The 15,535-nt window shown below is 47.2% G+C and overlaps 1 protein-coding gene across 3 annotated transcripts in view; it reads right to left on the reverse strand.

The window, feature by feature from the left end:
- Window positions 1–10,074: 10,074 nt before the first annotated feature.
- CLDN14 (claudin 14) overlaps window positions 10,075–15,535 on the reverse strand; it is a 94,724-nt gene continuing 89,263 nt past the window's right edge. For all 3 annotated transcript variants that reach the window (XM_033132942.1, XM_033132951.1, XM_033132959.1), the window contains exon 3: window positions 10,075–11,100. In XM_033132942.1, coding sequence (XP_032988833.1) covers window positions 10,334–11,053 — 720 coding nt within the window. In that variant the 5' untranslated portion in view covers window positions 11,054–11,100 and the 3' untranslated portion in view covers window positions 10,075–10,333. The remainder of the gene's footprint in view (window positions 11,101–15,535) is intronic.

Genomic DNA, 15,535 nt, shown 5'->3' on the forward strand with positions numbered 1-15,535 from the left:
TGGCCACTCCATCTTTTTTTAAAAAAATTAGGGTTAATATTGTGTATTTTCCTATTCTCTTAACTTACTTTTTTTTTTTTTTTTTTTAAAGATTTTATTGGGGAAGGGGAACAGGACTTTATTGGGGAACAGTGTGTACTTCCAGGACTTTTTTCCAAGTCAAGTTGTTGTCCTTTCAGTCTTAGTTGTGGAGGGCGCAGCTCAGCTCCAGATCCAGTTGCTGTTACTAGTTGCAGGGGGCACAGCCCACCATCCCTTGGGGGAGTCAAACCGGCAACCTTGTGCTTGAGAGGACACACTCCAACCAACTGAGCCATCCGGGAGGCATCTCAGCTCAAGGTGCCATGTTCAATCTTAGTTGCAGGGGGCGGAGCCCACCATCCCTTGCGCAAGGAGTTAAACTGGCAACCTTGTGGTTGAGAGCCCACTGGCCCATGTGGGAATTGAACCGGCAGCCTTCGGAGTTAGGAGCATGGAGCTCTAGCCACCTGAGCCACCGGGCCGGCCCTCTCTTAACTTATTTTGTCTTTATTTTCAAAGTGGGTTTCTATGTAGATAGCATATAACTGAGTCTTGCTTTTTTATCCAGTTTGACAGTCAGTATTTTTAATTGAGGTATTTAAACCATTTACATTTAATGTAGTTGCTGATGTGGTTATGTTTACATCAAGAGGACGTAATTCTAGTTTATGCACCTAATAACAGGAGCTCTAAAATGCATGAAGTAAAACCTTATAGAACTTTAAGGAGAAATAGACAGATCTTCAATTTATAGTCAGAGATTTCAACACTCCTCTTTCAATAATTCATAGAACAAATAGAAAATCAGGAAAGATATAAAAGAATTGAACAACACAGGACAGGAAGAAATAGTCAAGGAGTCAGTCAGAAAAGTCTGGAGGGATTGGGGACCCTAATTTGTGTGAAGAAGACTTTTGAGAGGGAGAGGAGCTGAAAGGAAGCAGGAGAAGTTGGAAATAGACACCAGTAAGTCAGAGGATTTGGAGATTTTAAGGTGGGAGAAGGTTAAAGCCTTCTCTTTTACTTTCTTTTTTTAAAAATAAATTTTATTGGGTGATATTGGGGAATAGTGTGTTTCTCCTGGGCCCATCAGCTCCAAGTCGTTGTCCTTCAATCTAGTTGTAGAGGGTGCAGCTCAGCTCCAAATCCAGTTGTCATTTTCAATCTTTAGTTGCAGGGGGCGCAGCCCACTATCCCATGCAGGAATTGAATCGGCAACCTTGTTGTTGAGAGCTCGTGCTCTAACCAGCTGAACCATCCAGCAGCCCCTCTGGAAGCTCAGCGGCAGCTCATTGTCTTCAATCTAGTTGTGGAGGGCACAGCTCACTGGCCCACGTGGGAATCCAACCAGCAGCCCTGTCGTTCAGAGCTTCCGCTCTAACCAACTGAGCCACCTGGCCGCCCAAGCCTTTTCTTTAAATATGAATGAAAAGGCTTTGCTTTCATGAAAAGAATTTCGTGCATGAAATACCAGATATGTAGATGTTTTAGAATAGCATAATCGTAGGTCAGAGCTACTCCCCAAAGACCCTGCTTTGACCATAACTGTGACCTCACTTGGGCCAAATAGAAGAATGTGTTTCTCTCTGACATCTATTATTGACTCTCCTAGTGAAATGAGGTTTAGCCTCCACCTAGGAGAAAGGATGGGTTCTTGGGTGCCATACAAAATGCATCACCCTACATATTCCCCTCCCTTTCAGCTTTAGTCCTGTCTCTTGCCCAGTTTCCATAGAGTGGCCCAGGGTGCCAGGAGGCCTTGTTTTTACATACAAAGTATTCTGGGAAGTCGTGTGTAATGGATTTTTAAAATAAGAGAAGTCATATGTAAAGAGGAATTGCATATCTAAAGGGATTCAGTGGTGGTATGCTTTTGTAAAGCACAAAGCCATGCATTTAATCACGAGAAACTTGTTGAGGAACTACTGAGTATAAAGCCATGGGGATAGAAAGGTGACTAGAACGGAAGTTTCACCATCTATGGAGACGGGCACACGGTGAGTTGTAAAGAAAACAAACACAAAACATCCCAATTATAAGTTTCTACTAGGATAAATGATCGTAGAATGAATATAGCTGGGTAACTACCACCCAGGCCAGGAGAAGGAACATAACCAGCACCCAGACGTCCCCCAAGTCCTCTCACAATTACCAAAGTAATGGTACCAATTTACATCCTCCTTCCTGGAAATGTAAGTTGCAGTTGGTTCACCTTGTCCACACTTTTGTGTTGTCAATCTTTTGTCAGTCTTTTAAAATTTTAGCCATTCTAGTGGGCAGATAGAGGTATCTCATTGGGGTTTTAATCAGAACCAGATTTGATTTTAGAAAAACAAAGCATGTGATATTCTCATGCCTGGGCATTACAGAGCAATTCACAATCATTACAAAGGTGAATGATGCATCTCATAGCAGAAGAATCTGTGGAGCTAGGGATGGAAAAGAGGCTGCCACCCCCTTTGAGAAGGTTGTCTGGGAAGACGGCTGGGAATCAGGTCCCTGTTCAGGCTCCAGGACTCCCAGGTGTGGCCCTGGGCTCTCCATTCCCACCACCTCCTCACCGTCCTGCCACCAGCCCGCGTTCAGCAAGGTGGCAGGTGAGCTCCTCCCAGAGGCAGGCCCCAGCTTCCCCAGACACCTGTGGAAGCGACTAGACCAAAACTCTCCTGTGTTTTCCTGGCTGTTACATCCTGCCTTCTTGCTATTTATTATGCTGGATGGGAAGCCTATGCAAATGCTTTATTTTGGAAAAATGCTTGGGATGACTGAAAAAAAACCCCAGACCTCCCCAGAGCTGGAGGCAGCTGATGCTCCTGGCAAGAGCTGGTAGGCTGCCCTGCTGGGACGGAAAGCTCTAGCAGGTCAATCATTTACCCAGCGGGACGGCAGGGTGCTGAGCTTTCACATAGAAAGCCCCTCAGGAGAAAGGAATGAAAGTGTGTGTTGTGCTCGGCTTTCCTAGGGGAAGCTGGCAGAGCAAGAGGTGTGAGGAGGTCACAGGTGATTTGCCCGCAGGGGCTGGCCCTCCCAGATTTATGGGGCGATCTCCACCGGCCTTTCCTGGGCAGGAAATGGGCTGTTTGCTAATGCCTTTCCCCTGCCACATACACCTGCAAAAGCCAGTGGGTGGTATTTTAAAATAATTTACTAAATGAAATTTCTGTGTTTTCTTTTGGATAGCGGCCCAGTAATTGGCTTTGTGCTTTTTAATTCAAGAAGTGGCTTCAAATATACAGGACATCAGGATTCAATCTCTGTCTCTCTCTGTATCTCTGTCTCTGTCTCTGTCTCTCTCTCTCTCTCTCTCTCTCACACACACACACACACACACACACACACACACACAGACACCGCCCCCCGCCACATCCATACCTGTGTCTCCTCTTAGGTGAGAAAGGGGTGAGGATACCATAGGAGATGTGGGGTGGCATTTTTTTTTAATCCTAGAAGTCTTACTTAAATGTGTTGTACCCACTTGCCATCCCCCACCCCCATGCTTCCTCTACTTGCTCCTTCCTTTCCCCACAGTGACCCAAAAGCTATGGAGCATTGCTAATTCTAATTTCACTTGTCTAAAATTGATGTTTCCTGAAGAAAAACAAAAGTGCAATGGGTCTGCCCTTACTCTTGGCCTTGGTTTAGCAAGTCCCTTCCCAGGCACTTGACCTTTCTCCCTCCCACCTGTCTGTGGAATGTGCAGTGACAGCCAGTGTTACCTGGCCTGAAACCCATGACAGGGGTATCTGCTTACCAGTGGTCCTCCTGGCCACTAGGGGGAGCTGTCTGTGTGGGCATTGCAATTCATTTCCCCCAGGGCATTGAGCTGGCTCTTACTGCACGTGGGCAAACAACAAAGTTCCTAGGTTTATCACTGTATTCATTGGACAACTAGGGGCAGGGACACTTAGAATTCATGACGGACCAGGTTTCTTCTCTCTTCAGAAATGGTGCTCAGCTCCACCCTGCTGTTCTGCTATCCCCCAAACCCCAACACACACATAACATGCCCCCTCCCAGGTCCCTGGGTAGTCCTCAGAGTTTTATTAAATGAATTATCACTTATGTGCAGAATGAAATTTGAATTTCCGGTTGCATGAACATCTTCTTAAGTGAAGGCTTTTTTTTTTTTTTTTTTAATTGGGATAACTGACATGGTAGTGACATGGTATAAATTTCAGGTGTTCAGCTTTCTTATATGACATCTGTATACTCTATTGAAGTGGAAGGGTTTTAAATGTATCTTCCACTCACCTGAGCAAATTGCTTTACTTTGGAGGGTATTTTCACCCTTGTGACTATTACTATGGAAATCATACTTTCACATCAAATTACAGTTGTTGCAAATTTCTTAAAGTATCCTTTGTGCTCTGAAATTGCTGCTTTGAAATTGCAGTATTTATTAGACCCGCTGTTGGATGTTGTCACTGAGTGTATTAATAAAGGAGCAGAAATATTACTGTCACACTCTTCAAATATTTGGATAATGTATTTCAGTACAGCAGATTTCGTTTCGAAATCTTACGTATTTATCTTTCTTTGTATTTAAAAGTATTAATCTGAGGTGCAGTTTATAATCACAAAGGGCTCTGGGTGCTACTCCAAATTCGGTGACAAGACCCTGCTCTGTTATCTACGGAGGAATCTGTAACCCGGTCTGCCTAAGTGTTTACGCATAAAGATCAGGAACATACATATTTTTCTTCAGGGCAGTCACACCCTTGTGAGCTGGAAGCAAGAATGTCCTCATTTCCGTAAGGATGTTCTCATACAGAGTCGTTTACTCCGTCCGTTTAGCAGTCCTCAGCAAGTTCCTTTACTTTCTAAGCCCAGTTTCCTCGTCTGTGAAACGAAGCAGATTGCAGTGCCTCTATGTCCTGTTACTTGAAGGAGGTAACTGAACACCGCAGGTGGCTCCCTTCTTCTTGGCTTCCAGAACACCCTCCTTTTGGTTCTCCTAGCTTACCGGGCATGCCTCCTCTGGCTGCTTCCCTACAGCCTACATCCACCCCCCAGCCTCTAAATGTGAGCCGGTCCTCACACCAGCCATTGGCCCCTTTGATTCCTCACCTATGTTCACTTCTAGTGGCATCCTTTCTAGCTCATGGCTTAAATGAATGACATTCGTGGGCTGATGGCTCCCAAACTGATCTCTCCTTGAATTCCAGCTGTCTATGTCTAAAGCCCCACTGGACATCGTCACTGGAGATCGCTCAGACCGAACACATGTAAAATAATCTACCTTACTGGATCTGAACTGGTGTTTCCCGGCAGTAATTCCCGCCTGTTTTCAGGGATTTTTTTTGCTTTCCCGTTCCCGAATCCGGAGATATGAACTGTTTTTGGTTCTCCATGCTGAATCATTTCCACAAAGTGACAGCCAATAAATACTACCAACCACCTGGTTCAAGGAGCCGATTTTCCCGATTTCCCGATCAACTTTTCTCGGGATTTGGGAATGGGAAAGCGAAAAAAATTCCTGAGAACAGGTGGGAATTCCCACCTGGAAACCCTAATCAGTACCTCTTCTTTCCAGAGGCTTCCTCATTTCAGAAAACGGAACCCCATTCTTCCAGTTGACCCAGCCCCAAATCTTGACATCAACCTTTAAGCCTCTTTTTTCACACCCCACAACCAAGCTATCAGTGAATCCTGCCAGCTCTGCTTTCAGGTACATCCTGATCCCTTCTCCGCACTCCACTGCTACTGCCTGGTCCAGACCCACATCTCTCGCCTGGATTGTCACCATCCATGCTGTTCCCTCTGCCTGGCAGTGAGAAAGCAAAGAGGCACCAAGGCCGGAGAAGTGGGATGGATTTGTGGCCAAGCATTGGGCTTTGGGGCAAGGCATTCAGGGTGTGAATCCTGGCTCCGTCTCCAGTTTATTGCTGTCAAATAACAGACTGTTATCATGTAAATTGTGAATGTGCCATGGTTTTCAGACTATTTCCATTCAGGGCAACAGTGGCTGACATGAAAGCAGGATTCTCTGGGACATTTCAGAGGCCTTCAATTTCTTTTCTTTTTCAATTTTTTTAAATTAGTTTCAGGTGTACAAAGCAATGTACTAGTTAGACATTTACACCCCTCACAAAGTGATAACCCCCCCCAATGCACTACCCCTCTGACATCATATATAGTTGTTACAATATCATCGACTATCTTCCCTATGCTGTACTCCACATCCCGTGGCCATATAAATACATATATTTAATTACAGTTGACATTCAATATTATTCTACTTCAGCTTCAGGTGTACAGTGTATTGGTCAGGCATCTAGACAGTCTGTGAAGTCCAGTGCCCATCTGGCACCCTACATTATCTTTACATCATTGATTCTATTCCCCACACTGTATTTCATATCCCCGTGACTATATTGTGACTACTAATTTGCACTTTCTAATCCTTTCATCTCCTCCCCCGTCCCCAGCCATCTCCTGCCATCTAGCAACCATCAGTTTTTTCTCTGTATCTCTCAGTCTATTTTTGTTTAGTTTGCTCATTTATTCTGTTCTTTAGATTCCACATATAAGTGAGATCATATGGTATTTGTCTTTCTCAGTCTGACTTATTTCACTCAGCATAATATTCTCTGGGTCCATCCATGTTGTTGCAAATGGTAAGATGTCATTCTTTTTTATGGCGAGTAATACTTTATAATATATACATACCATAGTTTCCTTTTCTAATTGTCTGTCGATGGGCATTTTGGTTGTTTCCATATCTTGGCTATTGTGAAGAGCGCTGCAATAAACATAGGGGTGCATATATTTTTTTGAATTAGTGTTTTGGATTCCTTTGGATAGATACTGAAGAGTGGAATTGCTGGATCATAAGGTAGAGGCCTTCAATTTCAAAAGGCGAAACCCATGAGAGACATTAGGGTGTGTTGTCCGAGAAGGGGGGCATGCAGTTGCTTTGAGTGTAGGAGGGGCATGGCTCCATCGCAGGAAGTGGCTTCCCAGAGACGGCCTCGGACAAAGGTTATTTTTCTCCAGGGTTCCGCAGGATGGAAGATTCCAGTGCCTACTCACATACAGGGCCAGGGCAGGGCTGGGGCATGACCTGGAGGACTGTGGGGAAGGATGGGCGGGGGCCTTGGAACAGCATCCGTAGGTTCCAGGCTGTGAAGGCATTGGCGCCCGGCAGTCAGCAGGTAACCAGGGTGCCCCAAGGACCAAATACTGAGCCTCACCCCTTCCCCAAGTCCAGGGACCTCTCAAATGCAGGTGGAGGGAAAAAGAAAACATGGCTGGATTTAGACCTCTCTGAGCAGAGCCAAATTAGATTTATGAGAAGCCAAGAAATGTAGCATTTTTTTATCCCATGAGGGTCCTGTTGTAATTTATAGCCACAACAGTGGTTTTCTAGAAAACATCGGAGTCTGACTCATGTTTCCTTTTCATTCTGAAATTTGGGATTGTATATTGTACCTCCAAAAGGAGCCCATACTTTTGTCCTAACAACCTTGGCTAAGACCACCTAGTCCTGAAGATTTGGGCAGCAGCAGGCATCCACTAGTGATCCTGGGGGTAAGTGGCCAAAGAGGGACTTGAAGGATGTGAGGTTCTTGCCTTGAGAGTGAACGAGAGCAAAACAGCAAGAGGAAACTGCATTCTTATACCGTGTTACTTGAGGGAGGGAATCAAGGCCTTCTTCAGATCTACTTCCTACTTGGCTGGCCAGCTGTAGGACAGAGCTATCTGTGTGTAACTTCCTGTATGTCACTTTCAGTGTGTCACTTCCTGCTTTCTACAGGGATTCAAACTTGGATTTCTGAGTCTGATATCATGTTTCATCTAATCCAGCCACAACCAAGTTAACAGTAGCTCTGTGGAGTGATGTTACTGGAAAGAACCAAATATGGTCACGAATAATCCACTTAATTATTTGGAAGTAGTTTGGTCATAAAAATAATTAGACTATAACCTTTACTTGAGTTAACGTATTTGCCCCCTGCTTACCTGTCTGGGTTCGGATCCTGGGTCTTTTCCTTACTACTGTGTTTCCTTGAAAATAAGACCTAGCTGGACCATCAGCTCTAATGCGTCTTTTGGAGCGAAAATTAATATAAGACCCGGTCTTATATCATATTAAAATAAGACCGGGTCTTATAATTATTTTTGCTCCAAAAGATGCAATAGAGGTGAAGGTCTGGCTATGTCTTATTTTCGGTAGTTTTGTGACCCTGGACAAATAACTTGATCTCTATGTGCTTTAATTTTATCCTTTGTAAAATGGGATTAAGAATAGTATTTATCTCATTGAGTTCTCATGTATCTCATTGAATCATATTTGTAAACAAAAGTATTCCTGGCACATAGTAAGTGCTCAATAAATTGTAATCACTATTATTATTAGTCTTTTACCTGAGTAGGAGAGAGGGGCATGCTTCATTTTAGTAGTGACAATTTAGAGAAAGAGTTTGGAAAAAGCTATTTTATTTTTTCTTTAATTTGTAATAGGTCTATTAATTATAACTTTACTAAACATTCTTGATTGTGACCATTGAGATAGAACTGATAATATCATTCCGTTTTTAGAAGATTTTAATTCTTTTTTTTTTTTTTTTTTAAGGAGGGCGCAGCTCACAGTGGCCCATGTGGGGATGGAACTGGCAACCTGGGTATTATTAGCACCACGCTCTAACCAACTGAGCTAACCGGCCACCGCTTTAATTCTCTTTTTTTATTGATTCAGATTTATTTATTTTTATAATTTAAAGAATAGGTAAAAATTCCTTGTTTTTATCACAATAATGACCTTTCTTATATAAATCCCTAGCCTTCCAACAGATGGGATGGCAGATCCCAGCCCTTGTAGCTTCTCTGTGGTCAGAAAAAGGCTAAAATGCATGGCATCCCCTCCTGTCAAACAAATGTGGCACTTACTGGCTGGGTCAAGAGGTCAGCAAGAAACAGAAAATATGTGTAGGGCTATTCCTTAAACTGCCCACGTTTTAATGTCGTTAGGAAGTTTTAATGTTGCTAGATCTCATCAGTGGTGTGGTTGAGGAGGTGTAACTGGGAGACCTAAAGGACTCAGAAGAGGGTTGCTTGGGCTCCCTCCATGTCTACCACTGACGCACGATGGCTCTCTTTCCCACAGTGATGGCTGGAGCCCTGGTGGCCCTGCTCCAGGAGCCCTTGAGAATGGAGGGATTTCATGTACCAGGCGCTCTGTGTGCAGGTCTCGGCTCATCCCTTCCACAGAGTGGGGTGTTTCCTTCCACATTCAGTGCTTGAGGTTTAGACCACAGGCAGGTGCAGGGTGCCATCGGGGTACATCATGGACAAGGCTGTGAAATGAATGGACACAGAGCAGGACCAGGTTCCCTGGGCTACTTGGGAGTAGGGTGAGTGTGTGACCATTACAGCTCTCTGACCACGTGATTTAGATCACAGCCAGAAAGCATCGTCAGTGTTCCTAAAGCAGTCAGACCTCATCCGGCCCTCCCAGCAGTCTTTCCAGCTAAAGGAGCAGTCAGTAGACTCTCATACCTGCTCTGATGGCAGCTGCCATCATGCTTCTGTTCCAGAAAAGAAGCTAATGATATCCTGCCAGGGCCCTGAGAGTGGCAGTGCTCCTAACTGAGCTCCTTGCAATGCCTGGAGAGCCAAGCTACCAGGCACCTTTCGCTTTGTCTCTTTCTTCTTCTGACTTTTGCTCCCTTACTAGTGGGGGCCTACTGCTCACCGGTAGAAAAGGACATTGTCTTTACTTTGTGATTTATGGCGATTATCTTTATCCCAAGGAAGCCCTGCCTTTGGCGCCTGTTCTGGGTGGGTGTTGCTCAAGCGTCTTTTGGGTGAATATCAGCCCGGCCATCCTCTGATTTTCCCATCATGGGTGGGTCGGGGCCACTCCCTGAGTGTCCCTATGCTTTGCAATCTGGAGCCTGGACAGTGCACTGACTGTGCTCACCAGCCCCTTAGCAGATAGAATACCGCTTTGGAAACAGAAATGAGTACTATCCACTTCATAAGCAACCACATCCAAAAGGTTTATTCCTGTATTGCAAATAAACCCTACTCACCAAACTCCCATTCACTTTTAATTCGGCTGTCATTAAATCACCCCCATAAATATATATAATAAATACAAAAACAGAAAGGGTTTTTTTTAGTTTTTTTTTTTTTTAAGTCTTTGGTATATAGAGCTTTACTCCTCTCCTTATTTTCCCCTCCTTCCCGGTGTTCTAGGCCCATTTCCTCAGTTCACATTATTCCTTTGGACACAAAAAACAGCCCAGAAGTAAACTTTGTGCCGGGGTCCTGGGTCCTGGTGCCTTTTGGGGCTCCCGGACTTGGGGACTCACACATAGTCGTTCAACCTGTACCCGCTGTAGGAGGCTGAGGTGACCGAGGGGGCCCGGTTGTCCTTGTAGGCGGTGGGTGGCCGGTAGGAGGGCGCAGTGGCCGCGGTGGCGGTGGTGGCCCTGGGCTGAGCCTGCGAGGGCCTGGAGGGCGCCTCGTCCTGGCAGGCCAGGCAGAGCAGGGTGCCGCCGATGAGCGACAGGGACGAGGAGATGAAGCCGAGGTACAGGGCCTGCCCGATCTCGAACTTCATGCCGCTGGGCAGCAGCGGGTTGTAGAAATTCTGCACCACGTCGTTGGTGGTCCAGGACACCGCCACCATGCACAGCAGGCCCGCCAGGATGAAGAGCGCGCCGCCCAACACGGCGAACGTGGTCTTGGCCGGCGTGCCCTTGGCGCAGCGCGTGCACTTCATGCCCACCACCGCGCAGGCGCAGGCCACACCCGACAGCAGGCAGGAGATGACCATGAGCGCGCGCGCCGCCTGCAGGTCGCTGGGCAGCGCCAGCAGCGAGCGGTAGATCTGGCACTGGTAGATGCCCGTGCTGTGCCACACGCACTCCATCCACAGCCCCTTCAGGTAGGACACCGCCGTCAGGATGTTGGTGCCCACATGTGCTGTCCTGCGCCAGTGCGGCAGGATGGTGGTGATCAGTGTGCCCACCATACCCAGGAAGCAGAACAGGAAGCCCAGGATCTGCACGGCCGTGCTGGCCATGGCCCCGCCGGGCAGCTGCTGCGCTGGCTCAGGCACCCGCAGGAGTTCTAATGAAGACAGGGAGGCAGCAAGGAGAGAAAGGAAATGGGTTAAATATTATCTTGGTGTATTTATTCTTGCCACTGGAACTGAGTTTCCCATAGGCAGTTGCTATGACAATTCACATATTTAGAAAAGTAGTTTCTGAGACTTCATTGGGTGAAAGAATAAACTGCTCCTCTATGCTGCTTTCCCTGGAAGCAATGACAGCAGGAGCCTGGCTGGCCTGTGTTTCCAGGACCCCAGCGAAGGGCATGCCAGAGCCCCCATTTCTGACCTCTCAGCACTTGCCAGTCACGTTTGGTAAGTCCTACCTTGTGTCTACTCCCAAACACTTCTGACACATTTAAATCTCATTTCATTCCGTGCTGTCAGTAATCACTTCATTTGTTAAATCAACAAATGGACTGACAATTGTTAAGGTGTGTCTGCTTAGGACTTAGAAAATCGCCTTAGACTGCCTCCAAAATGAAACAGGGAGACTTCCCTATGTGCTCAGGTAGGAAGGGTTTAGCATCCAAAGGATGGTCAGATGCTGCTTTCCAGAATCCGAGAACTGGATGTGACCTTGAGAGACACCAGAAGCAGGGATTACCAAGGTCACCAGCTCCTGAGGTGTGCAGCCAGGATGACAAACCAGTGATTCTCCCCAAACCAGAGGCACCACCCCTCACACCACTCTGCAGAGGGGTGGGCTTGTAACAAAACAAAGACTGCTACCTGGCTTTCAGAGCCATTTTAGAGGTTTAAAAAAATTCTAAGCATGGCAAAATCCAGAACACTTCCTGGAGGCAAGGACCCAGCACCTATGTAGTGCCAGGCATATAGGGGATACTTAGGAAATCTTGGGAGGTAGGGAGGGAGAGCAGAAATACCTCAGTGGATACCACTAGCTGCTCTCTCCTGCCTGGGCACTGTGTCCACCCCACCCACTGGGTGACCTGGGGCCTCTCTCTGGGGCTCAGCTTCTCCTCTTTAAAATGAGGGTGCAGGGCTTCATGGCCCCAAAGTGTCTTCTGGTTCTGCAGAGAGATAAAGAAAGCTTCTGTGCTGCTGATGAATCACTTCAGCTCTAACCCCGGGAAGAATTCAGTAGGGACACCTGCTGCCTCCTTCTCCTCAGAGCAGAGGAACGCCTGGAAGCCTGCAGGGGTCACACCGTGGGCTGGCAGGGCGTCTCCCAGGCGAGGCAGATGCTCGCTGTGAGCCGTCCCGGGGGTGCCACAGGCCTTCTTGTCTTTAATTCTGGGCCCATCGTGAAGAAATCCCCTACTAGATCACGATGAAGGATTTGGTTAGTAACAAGCAGTCTTCCATTGGGAGCCTATACCATCACCTTTTTAAAAAAAATATGGACTTAAAAACATATCCAGGGCTTAAATGCCTTAGCATTGTAGCAGGCAGTCCTTAGCTCTGGTGCACAAACAAAACTAGGTAACAACAAAACATCGTGGCACCGCACAGGACGTGCAGTGGTCTGTCTGGTGTGGGGAGCAAGTCTAGGGATTTCGCCGACATTTTAAATGATTACTTATAGTTCAAGACCCAGTTTTCTTCACATACACTTCGTGCTGATTGGCCATATGCTTCTTGTCACCATTCTGCTTTCTTTCGGAAGTCGTCTTCCTTCCTGCCACTCAGCAAAGAGCACTATGTGCAGGTGCTGGGCTGGGGAGACCCTCCCCGCCCCCAGTGTCTGCTGCTCAGGGGAAGCAGTCCAGGGAGGAGGTGGGACCCCCAGAGGAGGCCGCTCTGACGTGTGGGGCCAGGGCTGCTGCCAGCCGACCTACCTACCCCATGCACGGGCGCCCGAGCAGAGCTGACACTGGAAGTGCCCATTTATTCCCCCCAGTAATCCAGTGAAGCAGCATCTGTTGCATTCCATTTTACACCTGGGGAAACTGGGTGCAGGCGATGGAAATCCTATGCCTGGTCTGGCTAGTACTTTCCACAGTCTGTTTCCTTCAAACACTGTCCTTCTCAATTCAGTAGGACTGAAGTTAGGCAGAGGGCCTGAGGCGGTATCACTAGTGCTTTCTGGGGAGGTGCCTCTCCTCCCTGAAGATATCCCGGAACCTTGGTTCCTTCGATCCAGTGGTTCGGTGGCCAGGGTGACCAACTCTTCTGGTTTGCTGGGGACTGAGAGGTTGCCCAGGACAGGGGACTTTCAGCATTGAATCCGGGACAGTCCCAGATAAATCAGGAAGGCTGTTTCCTCCAGGTAGTAGCCCAGACCCTGTGGGCTTCTCCCAATGGCCACTGAGATCCTTCCAGGCCCTCGTGAGGTGGCGTCCTGGCTGGTGGCTGCACAGGCTGTCCCTGGTCCAGGGCATTCTGACGCTTCTTACAGCCCTTGCTTGTCAAGGTCAACCATTAAGTACACTGATCCTAACTTAGGAAAGCAGGGGCGTAAAAGCTAAGCCTGCTTGACCCCATTAGTCTAGGGAAGTGGACCAGAAGTTTATTGGAGGTCTAAATGTTTATGGAGAGCAGTGAGGGCTAATTTTAGAAACCATTAGGTTGCTATTTTTAAACATGTGCTAGAAGGAGTTGCTAATTTAAGAAGTGAGTGTTAATGAGAACTCCCAGACACCAGCCCCCTGCCCTGCCCCCAGCCTTGAAGGTACCAGCAGCTTCCACTGGCATTAGGTCATAATTCAACTTCCCAGCAACTACTTTTCACTTTGGGGCCATTCATGGAAAAACAACTTCAAATGAATGTATCGCCTTGGAAACCACATAAAACGCATCCCTGATGCTCTGGAAGGAACTTGCCCAGGCGTGCCCAGGAGGGGCCATGGTGTGGGGATCCACTGGCCATGTAGGGGGCCTGGCTCATCTATGGGAGACCCTTTTCCTGCAGCCCTGTGTGTGCTTGTGGAAGCATTTGCTGGAGAGATGTGAGTCCAAGACAAATATGGTTCCAAGAATCAAGTTACAAGAAGATGGTGTCAGTCTGAGTGGGTGCAGCTGATGTAACAAGATGACACACTCCAGGAATAAATGTCAGGCCTTGCATTTGGATTCGCAAAGCCCCAAAGCACGATCCTGGGTGGGCAGTATGGGGCTTAGCATGTTTGAGCAGGATTTAGGGCAGTGTTTCCCAACGGCTGCTGCTTGGAACACTGTGTTTGCCAGATGTCTTGTGTGGAGGACATAAAGCCAGGTAGATTTGAGAAAAGCTGGTAACTGTAGGATTTCTCATCGCTCCGAATAAGCAAATTGTGTATTTCCCAGAAAAGTCTCCTGGCATTTTCTAAACGTACTGGGCTGGAGATGTCCTCCCCGCACTTTTCCAAGGAACAACTTGAAGTGAAATCACTTTGGAAAGTGGACATCCACTTTGGGCAAGAGGATGTAAATTCTTTGAATGTTTAGCAGAGCGATGAGGAGATAGGGCTGCTAAAAAAAAAAAAAAAAAAAGAAGGGCAATTTGGTTTTCAGGAGGGTGAATGAGCTCAAATAGGAGAGCCAGCTAGACGCTCTGATTTACCACTGGCAGAGGGTCAGCAAACCCCAGGGCTGCTAAGTAATGTGAAAATCTGTGAAGGACAGCTGCAAAAAACACCAGAGCTGCTGTCGGCACCCCCAAACTGGATCTGGTTTTGTGAGCACCAGATCTGAAAGGCAAGAGGTGTTTTTCCACTTTTACTTTGTCTCCTTCCTCTGTTGTCTGTGAAATGTCTCTGTAAAAAACATTGTCTGTACAAAAACCTTTTTTTTAAAAGGAAAGAATTAAAAAAAAAAGGCAGTCCCCTCCAGGACATACTGTGTTTCCCCGAAAATAAGACCCAATCTTATATTAATTTTTGCTCCAGAAGACACATTAGGGCTTATGTTCAGGGGATGTCCTCCTGAAAAATCATGCCAGGGCTTGTTTTCCGGTTAGGTCTTATTTTCGGGAAACATGGTAGTGGCGCTCCCTCTGTCGTGCTCACCTCCCAGCCTGCCTGGACCTCAGCAGTGTCAGCTCCAGAGCTTTGTCTCCAAATTAGGCGTCATTTGAACAGCAGTGGCCAGTGGGGCTAGCCTGGCCAGGACAAGGGACAGATGGGTTGTTCGCCCAGCCCCTGCTCCTGCCTTTTTACTGTTCGGTATCCCTCAGCCCTTATTCTGAAGAACTTTCCTCTGGACACACATTGCTGCCTTTCCCACCTGTGCTGCTGAAGGAAGTGTCAGACCCGGGTCAGGAGTGGAGCACGTCACACGGGGGGACGTCAGGCCCAGGCCAGGCAGGTTGGAAGTTTCCTTACCCAGAACCTGCTGGGCCCTCCTGTCCGGGTGAAGAGTTGGATGATTTGGCCACTCATGCCCTGCAGTCAGAGCGGATTTAGAGCCATCTGGGAACGGGTCATTACACACATGTCTGCCCCAAGGGCTCCTGACGTGGTGTTGGATCCATGGTAGTGACAGGTTAAAACTTTGTTTCCTAGAGCTTTATCG

This window comes from Rhinolophus ferrumequinum, chromosome 2 (assembly GCF_004115265.2).
Source record: "Rhinolophus ferrumequinum isolate MPI-CBG mRhiFer1 chromosome 2, mRhiFer1_v1.p, whole genome shotgun sequence".
Classification (NCBI taxonomy): domain Eukaryota; kingdom Metazoa; phylum Chordata; class Mammalia; order Chiroptera; family Rhinolophidae; genus Rhinolophus; species Rhinolophus ferrumequinum.